This window comes from Ambystoma mexicanum, chromosome 6p (assembly GCF_040938575.1).
Source record: "Ambystoma mexicanum isolate Mex_15411 chromosome 6p, UKY_AmexF1_1, whole genome shotgun sequence".
Lineage (NCBI taxonomy): Eukaryota > Metazoa > Chordata > Amphibia > Caudata > Ambystomatidae > Ambystoma > Ambystoma mexicanum.
The window spans coordinates 1,456,589,353-1,456,616,488 of record NC_090935.1 but is presented as its reverse complement, the minus strand read 5'-3'; the positions used below and the strand labels follow the sequence as shown (position 1 = coordinate 1,456,616,488).

At 44.8% G+C, this 27,136-nt stretch overlaps 1 protein-coding gene across 4 annotated transcripts in view; it reads left to right on the top strand.

Moving 5' to 3' along the window:
* The window catches only part of LOC138510527 (zinc finger protein 454-like), a 628,028-nt gene that overhangs the window by 409,687 nt on the left and 191,205 nt on the right, over window positions 1–27,136 (top strand). For all 4 annotated transcript variants that reach the window (XM_069626245.1, XM_069626246.1, XM_069626248.1 and 1 more), the window contains exon 7: window positions 4,126–4,215. In XM_069626245.1, coding sequence (XP_069482346.1) covers window positions 4,126–4,215 — 90 coding nt within the window. The remainder of the gene's footprint in view (window positions 1–4,125; window positions 4,216–27,136) is intronic.

Below are 27,136 nucleotides of genomic sequence, written 5' to 3'. Positions count from 1 at the left end.
TATGCAGGACAACCAACCTCTTTGAGATTCAAAGCTAACCTCAAAAAACACCAATTTTCACTGGTGATTAAATGCATTGCCTGACTCCAGAGACCAGCTGTAAGGTGACTGTGGAGGAAGGTGTGTGTGCCTTCACAAGCCAGTGGATTATGGGCCCGGAGGAGTTCTGGGAAGCAACCACTGGTCATCCCCCACTCGCAGTGAACTTTAACATTCAGCTTCCCCACCTAACCTCCACTCTGGTCCACAAAGTCAGATCCAGCTTACCCTTCTCTCAGGTCTTACAGCCTTCAGTCACAGCATCGGGTAAAACCACCACTCCTGTAAAAGAGAGAATGCCCTCAAAGATCAGTCCCTCGTTAAGAGATTCAAACCAGAGTACGTTCATACCAGCTAGACCCCTGTTTATCAAAACCAGCTTTATAGGGAACGAGGGGAGAAAACAGATTGCACCCACTGTTGCTTTAAGACAGCAGAGCCCTTGGACCACTACACCATGCCATGAGAGAGGGTAGCCTCTCCCGAAATGGAAAGCTCTCACCTGACTAGACAGTGTTTTTTCCAGCGCTCACAAAGTGCACCTGCATAATAGTTGTGGATGCTCACTGAAATTAGGTGTGCCCGTGGGTAACCGCAGAACATATATTGGGGACGAGGAAGGCAAAGAGATCAGCGGAAAGTCCTGGACTTCCGAGGTTATAGAATCCATAAGAACAGTACAACTCTAGATGTTGTTCCGGTCTCTTAAATTATCAGTCCTCCCCAACAGTGAGAAACCATCCTTAGGTGCTCTGAGGAAAACAAGACAATCACAGCCTCTGCACACAGTTGCAGACACTCTCTCAATAGTCACACTTCAGGACAGGAGTTAAAGAACTGTATGTCTACAGTTCCACTCAGGCAACATGGGTGCTGGAGAGAGCAGGGTGTTTGGAGAACGTTACTGAGAAAGAATTTGGATGCAAGAAGGCGAGATTGGCATTCAGAAAGAGGTTAAGGGAATCCTTTGGATGAGATTATTTCATGGGAGGCTGGAGGGAAACACCTGGATGTGAGAGGAGGAGATTATCAGGTGGGCAAAGGAGGAGACCACCAGGTGGTGGCAGGAGACCTTCGCAAGGTGGAATGAGTCGACCATAAGGGAATAGTGAGGCAACAGAAACAAGACTAGAAAGGTCTTCTTGGCCTAAGGCAGTGGTAGAGAAAGGTCCTGATCTTACAGGGCTAAGCCCACGTTGAGAAGAGGAACAAGCCTGTGCCATGGCAACAAGGAGGTGCAAGACCATAGCAGGGTTAGTGAGGAGATAACGAAGGCAGGAGTCATGACCATGAAGAGGGGGGTGACAGAAACCCTCATAACTAGGGTACATCACCCTTAGAAACTCAGACTTGAGAAGGACGTCAGGGGAAATAACTAGGAGAATCACAGGAGAAGAGCCAGAATGAAGACCAGGGTCGGGAGACATGCCTGAAAGAGTCGCAGGATCCCCTGAAGTGATTGACAACTGTGTCAAGAGAATTACAGAAGAGAACCATAGAAGAAGGGTTTGGGAACCTCTTAAAACCGGAACTGAGAGGATATAAAAGAGAAGATCCTGACCTCTGTAAGGGACAGGATGTGGGAACCCATAAGCCAATTTTGAGTTACACGGGAGATCCCTTATGGGAAAGGGGATCTAGGGTAAGAGACTCTGTGAAACCCCGATTTTTCTTATTCTAGGTCACGGGAAGACTACTTTGACTCACGATATGTTTACAGTACCCAGAATGGTTGTGTTACTTAAACCTTTGACTACGTTTTGAAATAAAGAAACTTGGTTCAAACCAGAACTCTGTCTTTGTTAGTTGTCCCTTATGAAAGCCTCCTCTCACGTCTTAGTAGCAACACTCTGGGACTTGGCCAGAAACTCCATCAATTGTAGGCCTACCACCAATGACCTCGGCCGCTGTTTCAAGACTTTGCATAAACTCATAGCATGGGACAAGCAAAAGGTAACCTGTGATTGCCCTTCCTTCACTATTATGATATGGCATTTCTAATGCGCCTATACACAAGTGTTTCAAGGCGCGACGAGGCGGGGGGTGGGGGAACAAGGGGAGACAGACAACGATCCTACTAGGCCAGGTGTCATTCAGATTGCGCAAGTGCAAGGGTAGAGGGGAAGGGAAAAGTGCAGGGGGGGAAAAGTAGAGGGAAAAGTGCAGTACACGGTTATGGCATACAGGATAAATAACAAGGGCCAGCTGGTGGCAAGTGTGAGGTAAGTGCAGACAAGTGCTGGGAAGGGGGGCTGTAGGGATACAGACACAGTCCCGCAGTGCAGGGGTTGCCAGGGAGGCAGTGCAGGGGAGAGTGGCTGGGCCAAGGACCGAGAACGGTGAGTAGCCCAGTTGCAGATTCAGTGCAGTTTCAGTAATTCTAGCAGGGGAGAGGGGGAGAGAAAGCGGAGGCAAAGAGGAAGGTTTTGAGGTACTTCCGGAACCAGAGATGGTTCTCCTCAAGTTTCAGGGAGGCAGGAAAGCTGTTCCATAGGGAGGCCCCTGCAGCGGAGAGAGATCTGCCCCTAACTCGTTGTTTGGAGAAGCGGCTGACCCTGAGGGAGTTGGAGGCGGATGAGCAAAGAGCACGAGAAGGAAGATATTTAGGGAGACAGAGTTGAAGGTATTTTGGCCCAAGGCCCCAGACGGCCTTGTGGACAATGCAAAGGGTTTTGAACTTGATCCTCGCAGTCACCGGGAGCCAGTGTAGTGATTTCAGTCCTGGACAGATACGGTCCCTGGGCTTGAGGCCAAGGACAAGTCTCACAGTCCTGTTCTGGATGAGTTGCAAAGGGCGGAGAGTAGAGGCGGGCAGATTTAGGTAGAGGCTGTTACAGTAGTCCAGCTTCGAGAGAACCAGGGCTCTAGAAACAGTGAGCTTCTGGGGGAAGGAGAAGAAAGGAAGGATACCTCTGAGGAGGTGTAGTTGGTAGTGTGACTTCTTAGAGACGTCGGATATATGAGGAGAGAAGGAGAGTGTGGAGTCGAAGATGACCCCAAGGTTTTTTGCCTTGCAGGAAGAGGGCCAAGAGAGGCTGGCCAGAGGGCTGCAGGGAAGGAGGGAGTGGGTGTGCCGATGAGTAGAATCTCAGTCTTACTGGCATTAAGGCAGAGGTCGTTGGCGGCACAGCATTCCTGGATAGCAGAAAGACAGTCAGAGATGAGGGAAGGAGAAGAGGAGGCCGAGGGTAGCCTGAAAATGAGCTGGGTATCATCCGCATAGCACTGAAAGTTGGGGCAGAGAGCGGCGATGCGGTGGGCGAGAAGTGCCATATACTTGTTGAACAGCAAGGGAGAGAGGTTAGAACCCTGGGGGACACCACAGGTAGAGAAAAAGATTTCAGAGAGGAAAGACCCCAGTTGGACCTGTGAGGGTCGATTTGAGAGGAAAGAGGTCAGCCACGCCAGAGCCTGACCAGTGATACCCAGGTTATCACGGAGACGGTTGAGCAGGATGGTATGGTTGACAGTATCAAAGGCAGAAGAGAGATCAAGCAAAATGAGAACCCATGGAATGTTAGTCAAGGTTCGAGAGCAGGTCCTCGCGGATGTTCAGGAGAGCAGTTTCCATGCTTCTGCAGCTCTGAAGCCAGACTGATGGTCATGAAGGCTACCAACAGATTCAGCATGGAGATTTAGCTGGGAGATGGCCAGTTTCTCCAGGAGCTTGCCCAGGAAGGGAGTGATAGAGATTGGGCGATAGTTAGCTGGGCAGGAAGGGTCGGAAGAGGGTTTCTTAAGAAGGGGGTGCACAAGGGAGTGCTTGAGGGGGGATGGGAAGACTCCAGAGGCGAAGGAGTGAACAAAATCATCCATATAAAAACATTGGAATTGAACATGTAACTTTATTTGACACAAGCAATGCAATGTGTCATGTATCTTTCTTTTATGCAATCACTGCAATGTAACTAGCAATCTTCCTCTATTTTTGAAACTGTGCATGACCTTTTGGAGAACTTGGAAGGAAAGAAATCAGTTTGGTGTGCGCAATATAATAAAGTCAAACATACATGCTCAGTAGTAAGATTGACTTCCTTACACAGCTTATATGTTTTCCCATTTGTGATGTGTAGTTTTATTTTACAGGATTTCATATTATTGATACTGAATCCGAAACAAGTTTTATGGATCATTTTAATTCTAGAAGAGCAGGATGCAGCATCAGTCCACACTCTGGTAAGTTGTATAATTTCTTTAATAGTTTCCTACTGCATGAACCACTCCACATTAATCACACTTATCATTTCGCACACAATTGCTATACTGGATCAAGATTCAAGCAATGGTATGGGGATGTTAAACAAAGTGGTCCTGCAGTCAAACATCTCTGGGGTGATATCAAAAATATCCAAATCTGACTTGAAAAGTATTTTCCAAATTGCATCACTTCACAGCCAGTGATGCTGGCCTCTTTTTCATGGGGGTATCTGTGATTGTATCCTCAGAAAACTTGGATTAACAATATACATGGAAAAACATTGTTCTCAGGAAACCCCTCACTAACAGGCAGTTGCATGTGGTTTATGTGACGAATCCTGCAGATACCTCACTGAAACCTTGCCTAAAGTGTCCTCCGAGGTGGGCAGAGGAAGGCAGACGCTTCCTGATCCCAACCCTGAGGGCTGTGTACTGCAGGAGGATCACCTGGGCAGAGACGAGGCCCAGGTTGGTGAGGAGATTCAGTGGGATGAGACACAGTATTTTTCCCCTGAAAGGGAGATCCTTACGACAGTGCCAGAAGAGGTTATGGCTTCTTGTCATTTTAATGTTTCTCAACCTCATATTAAATCTAAGGTTGTGAACCCTGAGGTTGTAACATCAAAATACACTATACCAAAAGAAACATCCTTTTTGGTATCTAAAACTAAATGCCCTCCTGAATCTCAAGAGTGCTCTGTAAAGGATTGTAGAAATGCTGTCTTCTCTAAACTATCTTCCTCTGTAAAAGTTGAAACCCATAGCCCGCCTGTTAAAAGTATTAAGAGAATTAAATCTACCCTTATAAGGAATCAAGACATAGGAAAACCTAACTTTATTGAAAAGAACTACATGTTCCAGAATCCTAGAGGAACTGAGATGAGGAAGAGGGCTGACAAGGTATGTAGATGTAGTAGTCAGGCAATTACGCCTAGTAGCCGTTGCAAGAATCAGTCAAATGAAGCTAATGGCTCACACCTAAACCCTATTGTGAAAACTGAGTGGCATAAAAGGCCCCAGCTGGAAGAGGGAGGTAGAAAGAGCCGGAGCAGGAGTTGGAAGTCTGGGAGTAGTCGTAGCAGCAGAGAAGCACAAGGCTGGTAAGTCCTGAGGAAGTGGGAGCGCAGAAGGGACGCCAGAAAGTGGAGACAGAAAATTTTACCTGCAAGTTCTGAGAGGGTCCTGTGTTTCCAAAACCTGTATTGCAGAGGAAGATGTGCTTGAAGTGAAGTTTTCCCCATGTGAGACGAGTTGCTGTGATTGCAGAGTCGTGATTGTGCAGGAGCCCAAGGCCAGATCAGAAGGCAAGCAGAGGGTCTTGGGAGTGAAAGAGACTCCCAACTAAAGTGGTCTGACCGGAGACACCCGTGCTGGAGAAGGGTGTGTCCCAAGTGAGCCAGAAGTAGTAGCACTGGTCGGGGAAGCAGAGCAACTGCAGTTTCCCTGAAGCCAGTGAGTAAAGCACAGCGTTCAGATTCACTCAACAACCCTTGCCAGTAACTGTCTCCAGCTCTGAAGTGACTCGCGTACAGTTTAAAGCGAGTCAAAGTTGTTTGATATCTTTAAACTGTCCTTTAACAATGGAAATGTAGCAGTTGCGCTTATTCTGAAAGCTGTAATGTCTGCCAGAGAAGTGAAAGCAGTTACAGGCACTGTTGAAACTTTTTTTCAATAAACAAGTGGTTGCATATCCTTAATTGTGAAGAAGGAATGCTTGTTAAATTCATTCCAAATATCTAACATTGATGTTGTACAAGAGTGACAAGTGATACCGAATTATAATTGCATCAAAGGATGATCGAGTGTGACCAATTGGGTTTCCTGAAGGAAGTCAGAAGTTGCCTCGTTTAATAATACACAGGAATACAATTCTGTTCATCACTTTAAGTTTAAAACTTAAAGAGTAGTTGCGTGAGCCAAATTATGTTTTCACTTTGAAGACTGAACCTTGTGGTATATCCAGAATTGACATTCTATTCCAAGAAGCAAAGAGGACACAATACTGAAGAGAACAAGCATTACCCAAGCCAAGAGGCAAACCCTTTCCATCGTGAAACCATCTTGTGTAAAGCTATCCACCTACTCTGTGAAGTTGTCAACTGTCATGTGGTCTAAAATGCAAGTGTGGCATTGTTAACTGAAGCTGAAAGAGTGGCACTATGGCTTCTGGGTAATTACTTGGGCAGAAAGAGTGTGAGTAAAGCTGGTGAAGGGGAGCTGGGTGCTTGTAAAAAACATTCAGAAGTATACTATAACCTGTAAAGACTGCTGAAGTTGAAAGGAAGTAAATCTGGTGGCCCAGAGCAGGTTATTCTATTATATTTTTGTGGCAGTCAGACGGAAGAGGCAAAGAGGCTGCCCTCTTTTACAAAGGCATTTAAGGGAAGAGTGCTTTGCCTACATGAAGAGGTCTAAGTGTCTTGTCAAACTGTGCCTGATAATAGGGAAATACAAAGCAGTGTTAGAAGTACCTGAACTGTGTGCTATACAAAGTTATCCGCAGATGTCACAATGGAGTGGTTTGAAGTATTGGAACAAAAAAGAGAACCTTGGCTGGTCAGCCAGTGGTGTGGGCTACACACCCTAATATCCACTTAGTGGTTTCCAATGTTTGTAATTGTAAGAGATGGTAGAACAACTCGAAAAGGTGAGCACCAATAATAATGTATTCAATAATAGATATAATCTTAGACGATACATTGTTAATAATTTGGAAGCAGATGTACATTGGGCCTATGCGTTTCGGACTGTAAAGGTCCTTCGCCAGGGCCTGTATAATCATCTTGGTCGGTTCCAAATGTTCACATCGATACACCCAATATAGTTCATCACAACAGTATAGCACAATAGTAAAGTATAAAGACATTGTAAATGTGCATGTTGGTACCACATATTACAGGTCACAAGCGTTGAACAAATGTACAACAAATTCATATAAAGTACAGGGGAGAGGATAAGGAGAAATAAAAATAAAAAAGAATAAGAGAATAGTATTAGTTGAATGGTTTCTGTCGAATTGTAAAAACAGACTGAAATTGGAAGGTGTGCTGACCTGGCGATGCATTCAAAATTAAGCGTTCTGTAATAGAAAATAAATGGAGCACGGATTAATTGTTCTATCTGCATTTGAACTCGCTGCAAACTGACAATAATTGATGCAGCGATCACCTCTCAACATTGCTCTTACCATATGAGCTACGGCACAATTCCTCAAAAGGTCAATAGTTTGTGGCAGCGATGGCATGCGCGAGGCAAGCCGCTGTGATCAAAGAAAGTGACACTGACAGTTTTGCCATGAAGTTGACTTGTACTGCTGCTGTAGATCTCAAAAGCATATACAGATCACGGTCATCACAGATACTATTTTCTTTACCATCCACATTTCTAAATAAGAGGGAGAGTGTCACAGTAATGCGCTTACCTTTGTTTGAAGGACAGCGTGTCATTTCGCGTTCATCTAGACTTGAGCGTGCACGGGTTAAGTAATAGCAAAAGAAACAACCTGTTGTCAGGAAAACCAAAGAGTGTTGTGTCTCGGTACCTGAAGCGGCCATCTTAGAATGGCTCTAGATTTATACTGTGTATATCGTATCTCATGTGATGCGTTTTACTAAGGGGTTACAGGTGGTAATCACTTTTTAAGCTGTCAATTACATTCTATTGCAAGATGGAATAAATCACTGACGTTGTCGTAAAATTACTATTGCATACTGTAATGCTACTTCGTAGTACACTTGGAGGTACTGTCTCGAATTGTGCATCAGAGTATAATTCACGCGGATTGGGATTAAGGCTCATGGAGCTAGAGGGGAAAAAACCATGAACAAAGACAAATGTGTTGTGTGAATCTAAAGGGAAAAACCAAGGATAAAGGCAGATTAGTGTGGTGTTCAAAATAGTCAATCAAAATAATTTGTCAACTTCACTCGTTGGCCTATTTTTTCAAGATCATTCACATGGTATGGAACATAACAATAGAAATAGAAGTGAAACAATATGGACTAAATCTAGTCCGTGGTTACAGTGTGTAAAGTGCAAAGTCACTGAGATATCATTAATGAACCCAAAGGCACTTGATTTGGTCTATGTTCCTGCATTCAGTTTGTTGGCCTGATCATAGAAAGCAATTTAGGTCCTGTTCTTTGTTTATCCCACCTGGGGTGAGAGAGTCAAGTCTTTAGATCTAAAAGGCTTGTTGTTGAGCCCTTTTTCTCCTTGCATCAGTGTGTTGGACCTTTTCTTGTAAGATTTCAAGCACTTGAAATCTAAGTTGTGAAACAGAGTGACATTTTTTCGACGAAGTGTCTTGCCACTGCTGATGTTGGATTGTTGTTCCTAATGCAGGACTTGTGTTCTTTCATCCTTATTCACTTTTCTTGCTGTTTCCCCAACATCATAGATTGCACAAGGGCATTTGATACTATAGATTGTATTCTCTGAGGAGCATGTAGCGTGATATTTAAGTTTAATTTTTTCACCTGTTCTCGAATGGAACATAATTGGTCCTTTAATCACATTATTGCAATTTCTGCAATTTAAGCAAGGATGTGTTGCTGGATGTGTATCAGGACTGTTTTTCTTTGTTGTGCCTTTGGTGTTCACTTGCATGTTCCGGAGGTTGTTACTTTTTGAAATGCAAAAAATGGGTGGTTGAGGAAATAAGTCTTTTGTTCTCTTGTCAGAATATTCCAATGTTTGGTTAGGCTTTGTTTGATGTGTCTACTCTGTATAGAGTATTTTGAGACCAATACTATTTCTGGACTTACTCGTTTCTCTGTTTTCAGTAAGAGGTCCTCCCGTTGCGTGTTGTTGGTTTTGAGTAGTGCTTTTTGTAGATGTTCTTCTGGGTATCCTCTGTGTCATAGTTTTAGTTGCAGTATGGTTAATTGCTCTTCACATTCTTCAGGATCGCTGACTATACTCTCTCTCCTGACCATTTGCCCATGTGGTAAATCCCTTAAGATGTTGGGTGGATGTAAACTTAATCTGTGAAGTAAATTGTTCCTGTCTGTAGGTTTGGTGAATAGAGTAGTTATTTTGGATTCCCTTATTTTGGTTTGCACCTCTAGGTAGTGTACATCCGGATTCCCAATCTCCATAGTGAACTGTATCCGGGCATCAACACTGTTCAAATATGTTAAGAATTCTTTAAGATCTTATGTGCCTCCACTCCAAATTCCAAAGATATTGTCGATGTATCAAACCCAGGTTTTTAATGTTTCTTCCAATTTTGATGTTCAAGAATGTGTCAGTTCAAACCGATAAATGAAGGCATTAGCATAAGGCGGTGCCATTGTTGCTCCCATTGCAGTTCCAGATGTGGTTTGAAGTATTGGCATACTGTGAGAGTTAAATGTGACTGTTCTCACAGTAACAGTAGAAGGGTGGTTGTTAAAGAGGGAAACAGCAATCCAAAGGGAAGCATCCTAACAACTATACCAAAATGCACTAAAGTTCTAACCAATTGTAAAGTTGTAGCTGCAGAAGTCTTGATAGTAAATCTTACCTAGTCTTTTGAACTGTGATAAATAATCTTGAAGAGAAGGTCCTTTATCGTCTGTTGAGATTGGACATACAGATGAGGCCACAAAGAGGTAAGAGTGATAAGTTTAAAAGGGGAAAGAGACCCTTGGTGCACCAGGGAGTCGCTACAGCACAGCAGACTTCACTTCAACGGCTCGCCTGTGTCGCTTCGGAACCTTGGGGAGGGTTCCAGAACAGCACGGGAGAGTGTGAGCAAGAAACATATCACATCACCCCCCCCCCCCCCACCCCCCCATACCGTGCCCCCCATGGATGAGGAGAGAGCAGGAATGAATGGGAAGGAAAGGGGGAAGGAGAGGATAAACAGAAGATTTCCCAGCAATCTTTACAATTCAATAATACACAAAGTCCTCTCTGAAGTTCAACTGGATCTTCCTCTTCTGGGCTGGCGACCCAGGGCAGCCAGCTTGCAAACGGTCAGCCTGCACCTCCTCATTCAGAAACTGTGAAGACTGTGATCCGACACCATCATGGTGCATCTCTGTGCCAGGCACACTCTCTGTGGTATGAACAATGTCATCACACGACCAAACTGTGCCATTTTTCAGGAATACAGTTTGCTTCCCAACACTCTCAATCCTCTGTGGTTCTCTGAATTTAGACAAACCTTTCATCACTTTCTGATGCTCCCGAACTCTGATGCTGTCGCCTTTTTTGAACTCAACTTCACGGGTTGCTTTGATAAAAACCCAATAGTCATTGTATTATCCTTGTTTCTCTCTCACTTTCCAAAGAATCTCATCCATGCACAGGTTGCGGAAGTGCCACATTCACCATTTTGGACTTGTCGATGTCGGCGCACTCCTGACACGACTTTACTAAATCTTCAACCTCATTCAGCATACCTGGCCAACAGTAATTCTCTCGCACTCTTCTCTCAGTAAGATTCCTCCCTAAGTGGCCTTTGTGTGTCAAGCTTAGAATCCTTGCTCTCAAGGATTTTGGTGGAATTCTGCAATCTCCTCTCACTACACACTCTGCGTTTTTGACAATCTCTTCGCAGATTTTATCAAAATTTGAAAGCGCTTTCTCCACACTCTTCCAACCTTAATGATGTCACGACCCCTGCCCTAGGCCTGGATTGCCAGGCCAGGTGGGCTACTTCTAGTAACCCCATCAGGCCCTCAAGGGCCTTGACACTTGCCCCCAGACTCTCTTGGAGTCAGTCCTGGTGCCTTTGGCGCCAGGCTCATGTGCTTAAGCAGTAATCTGGGCCCAGAAGGGCATTGCACAACAACATGGATGCTTCCACATGGCTCGGTTCCTGAACTGAACTATGCGGTCTAGCATTTTGGGTGCGGCAGGCCCAAAGACACCTGGGATGCCTGCAGGCTATATAAGCCACGCCCGGACTCCAGTGCATGCTTTGCGTTACTTTGCAATCCAACAACGTGACGCTCATCGTGTTAAGCTGCATCTGCGAACCTCGGAAGAACAGCATCTGAAAAACAAAAGGACATCGTGAAAAGCAGCAGCTTACCTGTGATTCCACCGCAAGCTGCTCTCCGCTCCTGCAACCATCATCCAAGGTACACCGAGCCGCCCGGATCGTCGAATCTGCAAAAGGAGAGAAAAGGACATTAGACATTTTGCAATTGTGCCGGCAGCTTACCTCACGAGTCGCCCATCGACTAGCATCGCCTTGGGACTTCTTGCTCCAGGTGAGCACCGCAACCTATGAACAAAAGACAACAGGCAAGGCATCAAAGCGCTGCGCATAGCACCTACTTACCGCATCAAGGCGCTCTCAAGGCATCATCACCTGTCGGCGAGTCCCAATTCAGCCAACGTTCCAGAGCGAACTTCCGCGCATCTAAGGAGAGAGAAAGACGTTATTTAAATCCAAGAAAGGCATACAGTATAACAGTAATAAGACCTACCTGAAAGACTCTAAAGGGCTTGCATCAGTGAAGTAACTAGATCGCACTCGTCCACAAAGGACAACGCGCCCCTGCCAAGAAGGCAGGACGGAGAGCACGCCAAAACCTATAACAAGGTGAGGAAAGGTCCGGGAAGGGGCTGCAGGCATACGGGGTGTTGGGAGGCTCTTACCCCAGTTGCCCACTCTTGAACATTGCCCACCTGTTTTCCAGGCAGAACTTCTCAGCTGATTATACCTGGGAGCGGCTGAGAAGGGCACCAGAGTCCCCACAGCTGGGTGGCGTCCCCGTGGATTGTCAAGGTCCAGTCTTGAATCTTCCTGCAGGAGTGATGCTGGCCCACCAGATCCCCCAAGTATGCCTGCTCAACAATCTCAATAAAGATATAATTACTAGGCTGGCACACCCAAGGGGAAAGGGGAATGGAGAACAAAACAAAGCCGATCTTCACTGGTTTTCAATGTTGAAGACACGACAACTCGACAACTGGTTAAACCCTCTGGAACTGGATTGCAGAGTAAATGATTTGTCAGTGTCTGTGAAAATCTAAACACAATATTATACCATTAATATTACTCTTCACTGAATTCTAACTACAACCTTTATATGTAATATTTATATCTAAATTAAAATACCTGAAGCCTATGCTTGATTGCTGATAGGCGGTAATAATTAACTAGATATCTTCTTTATCATAAATGCACTTTTCTGAATTGTAACTTCTTACACTCTTCTCTTGGCTCAAAATTATGTTGATATTGCATTAAACTTGACTGAAATTAGGTTCAGTTTCAAAAAGAATAAAATAAAAATCAGTCTAAGTTATACTTGGTTGAATTTTAAAGGCTGCCAATGTTCAGTAGAAAAAGTTTCTTCTTCCTCTTGAGAATTTAATTTCAACTGTAGAACTGTTGGGGCAACGTTACTTGTAAACTGGAAACAGCGTTAATTTCACTCAATGAAGAACCGCGCTGAAATGATCGCGCGACTCTCATGGAACCACGCTCACCGAAACGCTGACAGCATACGCATTGTAGGTGAAGAAACGAAGCAATGCAAACGAAACCGCGCAGTAGAGAAAACTGCGCTCTTCTGCAGTTCCGAAAACTTGAAGCGAATGAAACCGCCGGAATCGTCGATAAATAGAACTGTAAATACATAAACGTCCAGAACAAAGACGCGTACACGTTAAATCAGGAAGTAAATATCTCAAATATAGGACACACACTGAAAAATAACAGGTCCTATTCTCTAATGTGAAATAAGTGACAAATAACTTGCACGGCACAGCACGCGCATGCAAGTTATGTCAAAAAGAGAAAAAAAACACAACAAGTTAGTATTGTTAAGCGCAAACTAATCTATGGATTAAACAATGGTTAATGAAACTCGCGCAATAGTATTTTTTTCCTAAAACTAAATAATATATACACTCGAATAATATCAAAGGTAATGCAGCCGCAATACGAATGAAACAAACGTTACTTTTCTCAACACAATTACACAAACGAAATGAGCACATGAAAGTTAGTCTTTACTTGTAGATATTTACAGTCTCTAAATACTTTTCAAAAAAATAACTTCTTGACTTGAAATAAATTATATTCTTAGATCAAAGTACAATTGAGGATTACACCAAAACTACTTGGCTTGCTTCTTCTGTACTTGACTTTACTTTTCTTTTAAATTTGATGACTTCTTCATGAAAGATATTTCAGAACTTTTATCTTCTCTACAGTTTCTCTCCACAAAAGTTACTAAGGATTACTAAAGTCAAAATGTCTTCAGAGTTCAAATAACTGCAACCTTCCTCTAAGCGAACTGGAATGAAAGGCAGTTTAGAATGTTGGTACTTGTTCCAAACTACCTCACAATATTTCTCCTCCAATCATTAGTGTTGAACTGCACCTCCATCTTGGTTTGGGAAACTTGGCACTTCCTGTATTTAATATCATTAAGGAAACCTATTAAGATATTTGGCATATTAATATCCGGAATCAACACTCAAACATCATTCACCAATTCTCCAATTAATATAAGATGAAGAAAACTAAAAACAAATGTTTATTTCAATCTTCTTAATGAAAGTTTTCTGCTGTAATGTCTCATTGAAAGTCTGGAAACCCATGGGATCCTGACAGGATACCAGGTGAGCGTAACAAATAAACGGCGCATTTAGGCAAGCACTGTTCAGGGTCATCCGCTGATTCTCTGATCCAATTCTCCTTTGCAATTCCTGACTAAACATGGCCAATGATGCGCTCTTCAAACAGTTCCATCTCCTGCCCCAACTCATCAGGCGACAGTAATCTGGATAAGCAATCCGCAATAACGGTCCCTTTGCCTGGAATGTACACAACTTTGGCATTGTTTTGCATGATCTCCAGCATCCACCTGCAGATTCTCTTTGAGGCCAAGTGTGGGCTTTTAGAATTCATTATGTGAATGAGGGGTTTGTGATCCACCTTGATTATAACTGGCAGCCCCCAAATTAGTGTTCTAAAATGTTCTAACGCCCACTTCACACCCAGAGCCTCCTCAATAGTGGAGTTGTTTAGTTCTGCACCCTTCAATACGCGAGAAGCAAAGGCAATGGTTACTACCTTGCTGGATTTGTTCAAGTACCCCCCCCCCCATTCCCACATTACTGGCATCAACTGTGATTATGCTGGTAGCGGCGGTATTAAACATTGAGAGGATTGGTGCCTTATTGACATCAGTTCTTATGACTTTCCATTCTTCCTGCCATAGATAAGACCACTCACATTATGCATTCTTTTTCATGAGTGCTCTCGTGTGCTGGGTTTTTTCTGTGACACATGGGACAAACTTGGAGTAATACTCGGCTAACCCCAAGAAATCTAATCTGGTGAAATACTTTGTTCGTTTCATTGTTAGCGATTCAGAAATATTGGGTAGAGTGTTCCTGTCCACCAAAATGTTGGTGTTGCGATCCCTGAGGTCCATGCACATACATATTGAACTGTTGCCTTTCTACACAATTAAAATAGGAGATAACCAATCGGAAGACTCAATCAGTTCCATGTCTTGCCTACAGAGTTTCTCCAATTCCTTTTGTAGTGCATCCTTCGTGCCAGCAGGGATGTTTCTCACTTTGTGAACAACTGCCCTCACGCCCCTCTTCTGAGAACAATACAGTGTTTGAATCCTTTTAGCTTCCTGTTGGTGTCATTGAGTACCTGTGGGAGCTGCTTTACTAGGTGGTCTTTGGACGAAAACATGTGAGTCGTAACAATGGGTTTTTCTTCTCCCGGATGAATTTTGAGTCTTAACACAGCTTGTTCATCCCAACCCACAACAGACGATCCTTTCTGAGCCACAAATAATTTGCAATATGTCTCTCTGTTCTCAAATTTGAGGTGTATCCATTTGAAACCAAGAATGTGTTTTGAAACAGAATTGTGAAGATCAGCATTGTCACATCTAGACAGAATTGTAAAGATTAGCATTGCATCACATCTAGACAGCATTGTAAAACTAGCTTGAGTCACATCTAGACAGTATTACTTGTAATACTAGCTAACGTCACATCCAAATGGAATTGTAAAGAGAAGCTTGCGTCACATCTAGACATAATTGTGAATGTCAGCTTGCTTCACATCTAGATAGACTTGTAAAGATCAGCATTGCGCCACATCTAGACAGGATTGTGAAGATTAGCATTCTTCGCCTCTAAATAGCGATGCCACTCTCTAAACAATTTCTCCCCTCTACATACAACTAACACTCTACACACTCGCCAAAGCATTACAAACCGCACGCACTTCACTACATCGCAACAACAAAACATAACACACATAGCTTCACACAACGCGCACCAACTAAAAAGCACGCTCAGCTAACAGTGTTAACCGAACTGAGGCTGCCAACAGCACATCACAGCTGTGTTGCTCTTTTCCCGCTCAACTTTACTAACCTATCCCACCCTCTTCACATCTCAGATCCGCCAGAGCGCCAGGTGACCAATACGGTGGAGATAGTGCACAGTGTAAATATCCTTTAAGATAACATAACAAATGTTTATGGGGCTGTGGCCATAACCTGTAGCTCTTAACATTGGATGGTTTAAATTCTTGTGTGGAACCGCCCAATACATTCTGGATATAGCCACATTCACCATGGTATAAGGCGACACAGTATCAATCATCACCTCAAGTGGAACTTTGTTTATTGTAAAATGTTCCCAAGGTCCTTATTTCTTTGGAGTTTCAACTGTAAGAATGTATACAGGATCTTCATTTTCTGCGTCTATGATAATGAGGAGACTACTGTGCCCTCCAACCTCTTCTATGGCTCTTATGGTGCAGCGTCCTTCTTTGGAACTGGGATTCTTGCAAGCACTCCCATAATGTCCCACTATGCCACACCTGTAGCATTCTGCATTAATAGCACTCCTTCTCACCACTTGGGTGTCTCATGCGTCCACACCTGTAGCACTTCGATTGAGGACGTTCGCTGGCGTAAGAGGGTTTTTATCCACTGTCTTTTTTTCACCCTGTCGATGAAATCTGTTTTGTGCCTTGCAGCAGACCCAGAACCTCTCCCCACTAGGGCAATACTTAGGTCATCACTGTCGTCATCACACCCTCCGACTTTGTTCACCTGAGAAGTGGCTGATTCTTGTTGCACAGCGTTCATGCATTTTTTGCCAAGTTACATTTTCCTCGTTAGGTCAATGGCCTGTTCCAGTGTTGGGTCCTTGGCCTGCGTCAATCTCTACTGGGTCTTTGCGTCTGCAGTGTGTAGTACAAGTTATACCTAAGGTATTCGCCCAGAACACCTGTAAATTCGCAGGATGCAATAAGGCCTCTCAAGGCAGATTTTTAGCTGTCGACTGACTTCCCTTTGTTTTGTTTTCTTGAATAGAAATACCTTTCCAGTACCACATTTGTTTTGTTGCCAAAATGTTTTGCAAGTTTCGCCAGAGCTGGTTCATACTTGACAGTCCCTAAAGAAGTGGAGTCTCCTGCTGCTCCATCCGGGCACACTATATCTTAGAGGGTGCAGAATATTCTTAAGGCTTCAGTACTGATGCAGTTCAGCAGGGATGCCTCCTTCATATCATCACTGAACGTTTTTCCCCCAAGGGCACGTAGGTATACTTGAAATACATCTACCCATTGCTCCCATGGTATGGCAGGAGCTCTGGGAGAGGCAGGAAATGCTACAGGGGCAGGGGTGTACTGCATTGTTGCGCTGTGCGTTTGAGATGATTACTGTTTATTATATTTTTTGTGTGTGTGTGCCCAGGTGACCTTGTGTTTTTTTCTTTTTTTTTTTTTTTCTTTTTGGGTTGATGGATGTGCAAGGCCAATCTCTTCAAAATAATTCTCTGTGTGCTGCCGGTGCGACTAAATGTCTTTACAGTATCCCGTGGTCATTGCGGCAAAGAGATAGCTTATCAGAAAATGCTTTATTCAGGAAATTTGCCATTAGCACACACAAATTACAAAACATCATTGCCTCGATCTAAAATTCAAATTCGAAAATCACATAAAAGCAATAATAAAATCCAGTTACACTTAAGTTTCCTACGGAGCCACGCACAATGAATACATTTTGCAACAAGATTTATAATCTAACACTTCTGTAGCGCGACACAGAGCTACTGCTTCTAAGATGTTTTTGACACGTGCTTTCCTGAACAATGGAAACAAATACATTTCCTTCAATTCCTCATAACATTTACAAAATAACAAAAAATGAACAACACACTCAGGAGGCAAGCCACAGGCCGGACAGATAACAGAATTGCCACCGCTCCAGGAGCAAGTAAAAGTCTCAACCTGTAGGTTGCCAGTTCTAAATTCAAAGTGCGTGCATAGGCTGGGTTTATTAAGTCTAAATAACACTCCCTGCCCTGAATGGATTTCGAGCGGAGGTAGTCCAACTAAAATGTCAAACTCAGACATGAGTTTAAAAGGCATTTGCGGCCCACGCATTGAGAAGTGTACTTGACAACACTTTTTGAGCTACGTGGCATATTTAGCGAGTTCTTCCAAAATTCGTCTAATCCCAACAATTCTAGTTTTTGTTTTACATGGCTCTGCCATTGCAAAGAGCAACCGCAAAGAGTTTAGTAAATCCAAAAGAGCGTTGCAGTACTTTCCAAGCTCTGGCAAGTTCCAGAGTCAGACCCAATAAAGGACCGGTTTCCAAGCCAATTGATGAGTTATAGGTTGTAAGTTGCATTCCAATAGTAGATAGATATTATTGACAAGCAAGTTCTTTCTTCGATGTTGGGTTGCCTACGAGACACTTCAAACAAAATGCCTGCAGGCACGTCCACGTTTAGGGGTCCTTTCCTCTAATGCTGAACTTGGTCGGTGTGTCACTGTCACGGTGCTCGCACTGGTTCACGCACCCACCCTGATATTGGGCTTCGTATGGGTGGTGGTCCTCAGCTGCCCCACGCTCACCTGGGGCACGATTGGTCGCACCAGAACTTGTGCGTCTGGCTCAGCTGCTTGGAGCGACTGACCTCGGGGCGTGGTCTCCTTCTCGATCACGGCATCGATGGAATCCCAGTTTGAGATTGGACATACAGATGTAAGAGTGATTTTAAGTTTAATAGAGGAAAGAGACCCCCTGGCCACCAGGGAGTTGTTACAGCACAGCCGACTTCACTTCAACGGCTCTCCTGTGTCACTCTGGAACCTTGTGGGGATTCCAGAATGGCACGGGAGAGTGGGAGCAAGAAACCTATCACAACATCGCCCAACCCAGGAATACCATTGGTGCTATTTTCTTTGTTGGGTTGGAAGGGGATCTTTTCAACTGAAACCAAAGAATTGTTGCCAATGGATTTTTGTTTGAACTTTTGGCTTTGACTTTGAACTGATACAAACTGGTTCAATACTTTTCTTTCCCTTTGAACATTTGGAAGTTGATTTTAAAACCTGGGGCACGGAACTTACCCAGGACAGGTGAAAGTCATCCAGATATTGTTTAGTACTGTTTACTATCTTGTGTTGCCTTATACATTTCTTTCTATGTTTGTTGTTTAGAGTGAGGGCGAGTTTACCTATGCAAGAGATTGTTCCCTTAGCCTTTAGACTAGGTAGGGAATTCCTCGGTAGAGTAGGCCAAGCAGGCCTTTGTTTGAAAACATTTAGTATAATAAAATGTAACATTTTGAGAAAACTACAAGCAGTTGTCTGCCTCACATTACTGACCACTATAGTTGGTTGTTATGCTTGTCTTTCCATCTAACTGAATTCATGGTTATAAAAAATATATTTTGTGAAATCGGAGTAAGATTATTTCACATCAGCCCACTCTTTACTAATAGTACACTTTTTTATTTTCTGTTTTTGTGAATGTATTTGTCTCAAGTGTTTGTCAGTGTAAGGGTTTAGATGTGTGCGTGCGTCTCTAGGTGCACTATGTAGATGAAAGTGTACCACTGCAAGTCTATTTCTGTGTGGTGATCTCCGAGTCTGGGTTCATACATTTGTTAACTCTTGCATCTGAGGATGAATATGTTTGCTTTTGTTTTGTAGGGATCTCTCCATTTGTGTGTACATCTTTGAGTATGGTCCATATTTGGTGTGGCAAAGTCAGCGTCCTGATCCCAGCCGATGTGCTGAGGACGACTCTGGAGACCAGGATCATGTTTTCCACTTATATTAAATCGTCAGACCGTTAAAGGCCGGACTGACTGCCAACCCTTAGAAGTGCCACCTAGCCCAGTTGGCAGTCATGTATCTGGGAGTCTTTGTGGGTAAGAGTTTGCTCCAGCCCCAAAGTGAAAGGATTACATTAGTATAGCTCCTGCCTACAACCAGAACCAAGAGAGAGCTCTGTGCCTGTTTAGGGCTTACGGGCTATTACCAATTTTTAAAAATGGAGACCGTGGCAGATTTCTTGCAAGGATAACCAGTTTTAATTGCACAAAAAGTAAGTATGCAAGCAAAGAACTCTGCTGCTCGACAATGTTCTGCTGAAAATTAGTCCAAACAGAAGGTTATAAGGCAGAACATAATCACATACAGTAAAAACCAGCGTGGCTGGTTGGTGAGACCCTATACAGGGGCCATGTCCATAGTGGATGCCAGGTTGCGATTGGTCCCAGTCCCTTCCGCCTGTCTTCTATCGCGTTGGGTCAGCTGGGCTCATCTCTCAGGGATTGAAGGCCATGTTCCTCATGAGTTACTATTGCAAGACAATGTTACTCTATCATTATGGCATGTACCTAGGAAACTCTGGGACTTGCACAGGGGGAGGATCACGATCACGCTGACCCACACTTTCTTTGTTCGGTTCATATCGCACTCTTTGCACCCAAGGTTTCCACCATCGCTTTGGTGGGAGGATTTATTCCATCCTTTACCTCGTATTACAAAGTGGGTCATTAGGGGATAAGGTGAAATATTTTTGTTCTTTCAGATGTTTTATGATCACTGGTTTTATGGTTGGTAGTCTGAGGTCACCTACTACCACAGAATTCAGGGGACTTGGACTGGGCCAGGTGTGGGTGACATAACTCCTGGTGTGTAGGGTGATGGTTGGAACTCTGCTGGTGGCCTGGCTGTGATGAATGTGTGCAGCGAGGAGCCTGGTGATGATCTTGCAGCCTTGCTGGGCGCATTCCTTGTCGAGATAACAAGAGGTTGCATCAATTAAGAAACCGAGGGAAGTTTCTATGGGAATTAGTAGCGCAGGTCCTTCTACCATCAGCGCTTGGGCCTGTTCAGGTTTCATCTGGCCTGTGTTTCTCACGCAGCCATGCAGGACTGACTGAATGTATCTACCCTAACTACAAAATGGCGCCTCTTTATATGCGTGCACTACGTCTATACATCTGTATTTCGTGCAATATTGTGTTTGTGCAGGGTTCCTTAGCACGGCCCTCTCCCCCTGGTACATCGCATGTCTTATTTATGGGACTTGCTGCACACTAAAGCGCCTAGGTGGTTGTGAAAGGTTAATTTTCTTCCCAACATTCCACCCTTTTGTTACTTTTACAGTAATAAAATCCTCTGCATACTTGCGTTAATTTTCTCTCCTTACAGCAGCTTCATATGGTGGCGTTCCCTTTATTGGTATCCATGCCCTACATACATTCTGCAGGCTTTCTCCTGCTTGCGCATATTATTTGGGAGTGCATGTCATGTAGATACATTCCCCATCCCCTGTTAAATCTACCCATACTTCCTTGTCATTTTCAGAGGGAGGAACAATAAATGTGCGGTACAGTCCATCTACCTTATCTCCATAGGGTATGGGGATCATGCAAGGGGATAGGTGGTCAGTTTGTATTTCTATTTCTTTTTTTGTACAATATTTTTATTGGCATTTTCAAATTTACAAACAACCCCCCTGCCCCCATCCATCCATCCCTCCCTCAGCTCCCCTCTCTTCCCCCTCGTTCCCCAGACCTGCTTCTAGAAACGAAGTGTAGCGTTCTCACTTGGCCACCATCCTGCTGATCTTCTTAACAGTATGTCCAGTATTCTCAGGTTTTGAGGGCACAATTGCATTACCTATTCTTCCCATAGGTAATCTAGTATCATTTCCCACTCCTGGTGGAATTTGTCTCTGTCCCTTTGTATTCCGTAGGTGATCCATTCCATCGCAATTGTACCCCATATCTTGCGAAGCCAGTCTACGGCCGTGGGGGGCTCCTTCTGTTTCCATTTCCTCGCTATGACTGTCCATGCTGCTATAAGCAGGATCATGTAGGCCTTGCCCTGTGGTTTTGACAGGATCTGGAATAAGGGTCAAAGAGGCTGCACATACATTCTTTTGGAGAATAAGCTGGGGGACCCTGCACCATTTTCTGTATTTAGGTTTTGATGTCATTCCAGAAACATTGTAGTCTCGGGCAGTCCCACCATACGTGCCTCCAGTCGCCCCTCCATGAGCAGCCCATACAGCATTCCTGGGACACTCCTGGCTACATAGCATGCAGTCTCTCGGGGGTTTAGTGCCATAGCACCATCATATTGTACCATGCTTCTCTGGTCTGGATGGATTTAGTTTGTTTCGGGACTTGTGCCCAGAGTGGTGTGTAGGTATCTCTTCCCCTACAGTGTTTTGCCATATTTCCATGTAGGGCCACGCCTTAGCGGGGTCTTCTCCCTGCAGTAACCCATATAGTGATGCTATCAAGTGCCAAAATGTGTGTAATTATGAATTTTCCGAATGGGGTCAGGACTCTCAACCCTGCTTGATAGACCTCTGGTTGCTTCAGCCAATATCTCAATTGATAGTATTCAAATCTACCGGTTTCGCACAAGCCCAATGCTCCTTTACTATTTCGAATGATCTACGCTCTCCCCTCTCGAACATGTCCCCCCAACTTTGTGCAGCCCACTGTCTTCCACCTTGTAAATGCCCCTTGAATCAGACCTGGGAAGAACTGTGGATTAACAAACATTGGGTTGAAGGGGGATAGGGTCGATGATAAGCGACCTTGCTTAAGTAGTCTGTCCCATATGTCGCAGACTGTTGAGAGAATGTGACTCAACCCTATGTTCGTAGGTCTATCCCGCCTTTCCAGCCACAGCACTTCCCCCAGGGAGACCCCGCCAATGCCTGGTCCATTCTAGCCCACGCTTTAGACAGGTCATTGGTAAGCCACTCCCTTATAAATCTCAGCTGTGCTGCAGCGTATTATCTCTTAACGTTCGGGAGATCAAAGCCCCCCCCCTCGTTTTTGGTGCCATCAAGGTCTCTAGAGCTACCTTGGGTCTTTTCTTTTGCCAAATAAATTGAATTAGCAGTCTCTTCAGGGATTTGAAAAAGGATGATGGGATTTTAATTGGCAGGGATTGAAAGAGATATAAGACTCTAGAGCAGTGGTCTTCAAACTTTTGTGGCCTGGGAACCCCCCCCCCCCTCCATAAGCAACATTTGGGCAGGCCGGGCCCCCCCAAAAATGTCAAATGGACTGTATGTACAAATGGCTATGAACTATTGCGCGCCATCACCGCACCCTACTCCCAGTATAGTCCCATGGCTCCCCACCTGCTCCCATCATGGTCGCTGGGCTCCCTCATCCCACTCCTACTCAGTCCCTGGGCTCTCCCCACCCTGCTGCCACCACTATCCCAGTGCTCCGGCCCATCCTTCTCCCACCACAGTCCCTGGGCTCCCCCCAACCATTTCCAAACAGTCCGAGGGCCTGTGGGAGCTGGTGAATTTTTTAAGTGGAAGAGCATAAATATTTCCCATAAAAAGTCCATAGCGACAGAGCATAGCGAGGGAGCCTGAACCAATAAAGAGAGGTTCGAGGGGTTTTCCTCCGTGAATTTTCTTAAAATAATGGGTTCAAATGTTGCGTTTTAGAGCATATTTTAAAAATAAAATATGGAAAAGCCAAACAGTTTACAATTGGCGCTGAGGGGCGAAGAGGGAAAGCATGGTATTTTTGACTGGACATCTATACCAAAAAAATAAAAATACCATCCCTGTCCCCTGGGCTCCACGGCGCCTCAGAAGAACAGCCGATTTTTTGGCAAGTGGGTAGGGGGATTGTGCAAAAAAGCATTTTTAAAATTCCTTTGTTGTACAACCCTCCTCCCCCGCCCTACCCTTTACCAACCACTCGCCAAAATCAGCTCAACGGACCAAAACAAATACACACACACGCACTTGCACTCACATTCACAAAGCAATCACTCCATCATTCATACAAGCACCCATCACCATACACTCTCACAACACAAGCAAACACGCATCCATACACATATTTAAATAAAAAAGAAATGAACATAAACGTACCTTCTGCAGAGACCTGCGCGTGGGTGCTGAAATGCCCCATTCCAGGTTACTCTGTCCATATGTGCGAGGAGGCGCAGGAGCTCGCCCTTGCAGATGCAGTGCCCCAGCCAGCATTTCCAATGAGCTATGTAAGGCTAGCGAAGCAAAACGCCCCCAGCCTTGCATGGCTCAGTGAGCATGTGCGGCTGGGGAACCGAACTGTTAAAGGGAAACAGTGTTTCCCTTTGACAGTTCAACCAGCCCAGGAGCACTCACTCAGCTGGAAAAAGCTGCGGAGGTAGTGCTCAGTGTTTCACTGGGCTGGCTCCTCCATAATGGATGAGGGGGCCACTGGGTGGGCGCCCCCTCACCCATTATAGATGAGCTGCCAGGCTCAGACTGGCCTATAGGGCAATAGGGCAATGCCCGTACCAAAAAATGCAAAATGCTAGTGGATGCCAGTCAAAATAGGCCACTTTTTTGGCCAATGTGGGCCAGTTTGATGATTTACTTCACTATACAGCTAGTAGTTTTGACCACTGTTGCTGAATGAATATTTTTAAAATATCACAATTTGTCTACATTTTAACAATAAACACCCCGTGGGTACTATTCAAACAGTCTGTGACTAAAGGAATGAATATCCATTTGCAACTGTGGGCCACTTTTTCATTGGTGCCTGAGACCGTTTTTGGTCCAGTCCGATCATGTGAGGCGCCCCAGCCCATTTCCTCCCCAAAAATGTTTTAAAAAAAAAAGTTTTCGTACTGGCCTCTCGCATCCCCCCTGGTTTGAAGAACTGTGCTCTAGGGAGAGCTACCGTTTTTGAGGCCATTCTTCCGATCCAGGAGATCTGCAGTGGAGTCCTTCTGTTCAAGTCTGCTTTAAGTTTTGAAAGTATCCCAGGAAATTTGGCCCCCATGCATAGCCGATATCGAGTTGGTTAGGTTCACCCCCAGACAAGCTATATTATCTGTTGTCAATTTGAATGGGGAGATTATCTGTAGTGACAACAGATGGTCTTGTGTTAGCCCTAGGTTCAATAATTCTGTTTTACACCATCGATTTTCAACCCTGATACTTTTTCTACTTCTGAGAGCTCCTTTAGTAGTGTTGGTAACAAGGAAGTTGGTTGCGTCAAAGTCATCAGCGAAGGCTGCGATTTTGTGTTCCTCGCCCCGAAAATGTATCCCATGTATCCCTTGGTTGTGCCTGATAGCCTGTATGAGTGGTTCTAGGTATATTGCATAAAGGAGCAGGGGACAGCAGTCATCACTGTCTCGTGCCCTGCGATATTTGTATTTGTTCAGATAGACGCAAATTAATGGAGAGTCTCATAGTGGGTCTTTCATGAACAACTTTTATCATTTGCAAAAACTGTAGGCCCACCCCCATTTGTTTAGTACCTCAAACAAGAATGGCCATTGGACACGGTCAAATGTTTTCTCAGCGTCAAGCACTGTCGGGAAGGCCTGCACCTCACTACGCTCAGCTTTTTCTATTAAATGGGGACCCCTGTCTTGGGTTGTCCCACGTGTCTACCCCGAACAAACCCTGATTGATCAGAGCCTATCAATTCTGGTAGTAGGTGGGACAATCTGGCTGCCAGGACTCCTGTGTAGATCTTGGCATCAAGGTTTAAGAGTGTAATGGGGCAGTAGAAGCCATAGAGCCTAGGGTCTTTTTTAGAGGATCTATCCCTATCACTTTGGCTTCTGCCATGGATGGGGTAACCGCACTTCTCTCTAAAAAGGAATAAAAAAGATTAGCCAATTTTGAGCTCAATATGTCTCAGAACCTTTGGTAAAAGCATGCCAAGAACCCGTCTGGACCTTGAGTTTTTTCTCGGGAGACCCTTAAGCAACTCCTTCACCTCTTCCCTCGTGATTGACTCTTCCAATCTAGCCCCATTGGTGAAAGAGATTGTGCGAGTGTTAACCTGTCCCAAATAACGTTGCACTTCGGTTTGGGTAGGGTTATCGGATTTGTAGAAGGATCCATAAAAGGATTCAAAGGACTTTATAATCTTCTCTTGCTCTGTTGTTATCATCCCGTCCGGCTGCTTCAGGCACGTGATATTATGGGACGCCTCTGCCTTCCGCAATTGCCTCGCCAGGAGTCTACGCACCCTGTTTGCCTGTATGTAATAACGCTGTTTAGTATGTAATAACGCTCTTTCTACTCTCCAAGACCTGATTAGTTCCAACTGCGCTCTGAGAGCCTTTAGTTTCTTATAGTTGGTCCTACACTTATTTCCCGCCAGTGTTTGTGTGGCCGCCGCTATCTGAGTTTCTAAATCTTGGCCTATGGCCTCCCACCGTTTCCGCTTCTGATACTGTACTGATATCATTTTGCTCCAAATCACCACTTTAAAAGCCTCCCGGGTCCCTTCCTGTGACGTTTCCCCATTTTCATTCTGCTCAAAGAACTCTTCTATCCTCTCGCTCAGCTTACCCACTGTCCCCTCATCTGTCAAGATCTCTTTCGGGAATGACTATGCCCACAGACCTCTACGAGGTTCCCACCTGCGCATCGCTAACGTAGTGGGTGCATGGTCGGACAATGAGATTGCACCTAGTTCCATGTCCACTATTTCCCCCAAGAGAGCCATTGAGACCCAAAAATAGTCGATCCTAGAGAAAGTCTGGTATACGTGGGAGAAGCACGTGAATCCACTCTCCTCCCCCTTCACCTCGAGCCACACATCTTTGAGGGCTAAGTAATCAAAGGCTTCACATAGGTGTTTCGGCGGATGTTTGCACCGCAGCATGCTCTTTGCACTTTTATCTTTAGAGGGGTCCCACGCCAAGTTGAAATCACCTGTTAAGATGATGTGCCACTCAGCAAATATTTTCAGTTTTAGCATTGTCTCCCTGAGAAATGTAACCTGGTTGGCATTGGGAGCATATATCGTCCCCAATGTCATTAGTTTATTCCCTACCTGCACCCGTAAAAATAGGTATCCCCCTCCCTGATCTTCCAATGTGGCTAAGACTTGCGCATAGAGGTGGTTTTTGAAGCCTATTAATACTCCTGTTGTTCTCCCCTGGGCATTTGCTTGGTGAATGATTGTGTCTAAATCTGGGCAGTGGTCTATATGCTTTCTTTATATAGGTCTCTTGGAGCACGATTGTCTGTCTGGCATCTGTTGAGCATCCCTTCCACTTGATTGCGCTTAACGGGTTAGTTTATTCCCTGTACTTTGCATGAAGTGATTTTAAGCAACATTGTTCAATGAGTGGACCCCTACCTTTGCTCAGCATCCACGTTGGGCTTGCCCCGCCCCAGGAGCGTGTTCTGCAGGTCTGGTACCCCCCCATTTCCCCACTATGTCTTTAACCTCTCCCATCTGTAATGCCTTAGCCCCCCCCCAATGCCACCCAGCGCTGAACCCCTCCTCCCTTCCCCCCTCGCTTCCCCTACCTTCCCCCCTCAGGGCCTGGGTTCCCAAGAACTGCCCCAGATACTAACCTGGGGCCTTGGACCTAATACAACCCTGTAGGGGTGAACTTCACCCACTGGCTGATTCCATGGTTGCCTCCAACTCTCTCTCCCACCCCCTCCCCCGTCTGAGCTATGTTACGCCTTCTCTTCCCAATGCCCTATCTTTCCCTTCTTCTTAGTTTGGGCTGTCGGGGCAGGTTCTGCCTCTGTTTCTTTTACTTTGGCTTGCGGCCCTCTCAAGTTCACATCTCTACCTCCTCTACGTTCGGACCATTCCCAAGGTTTGTAATTATTGCTAGGCCCTC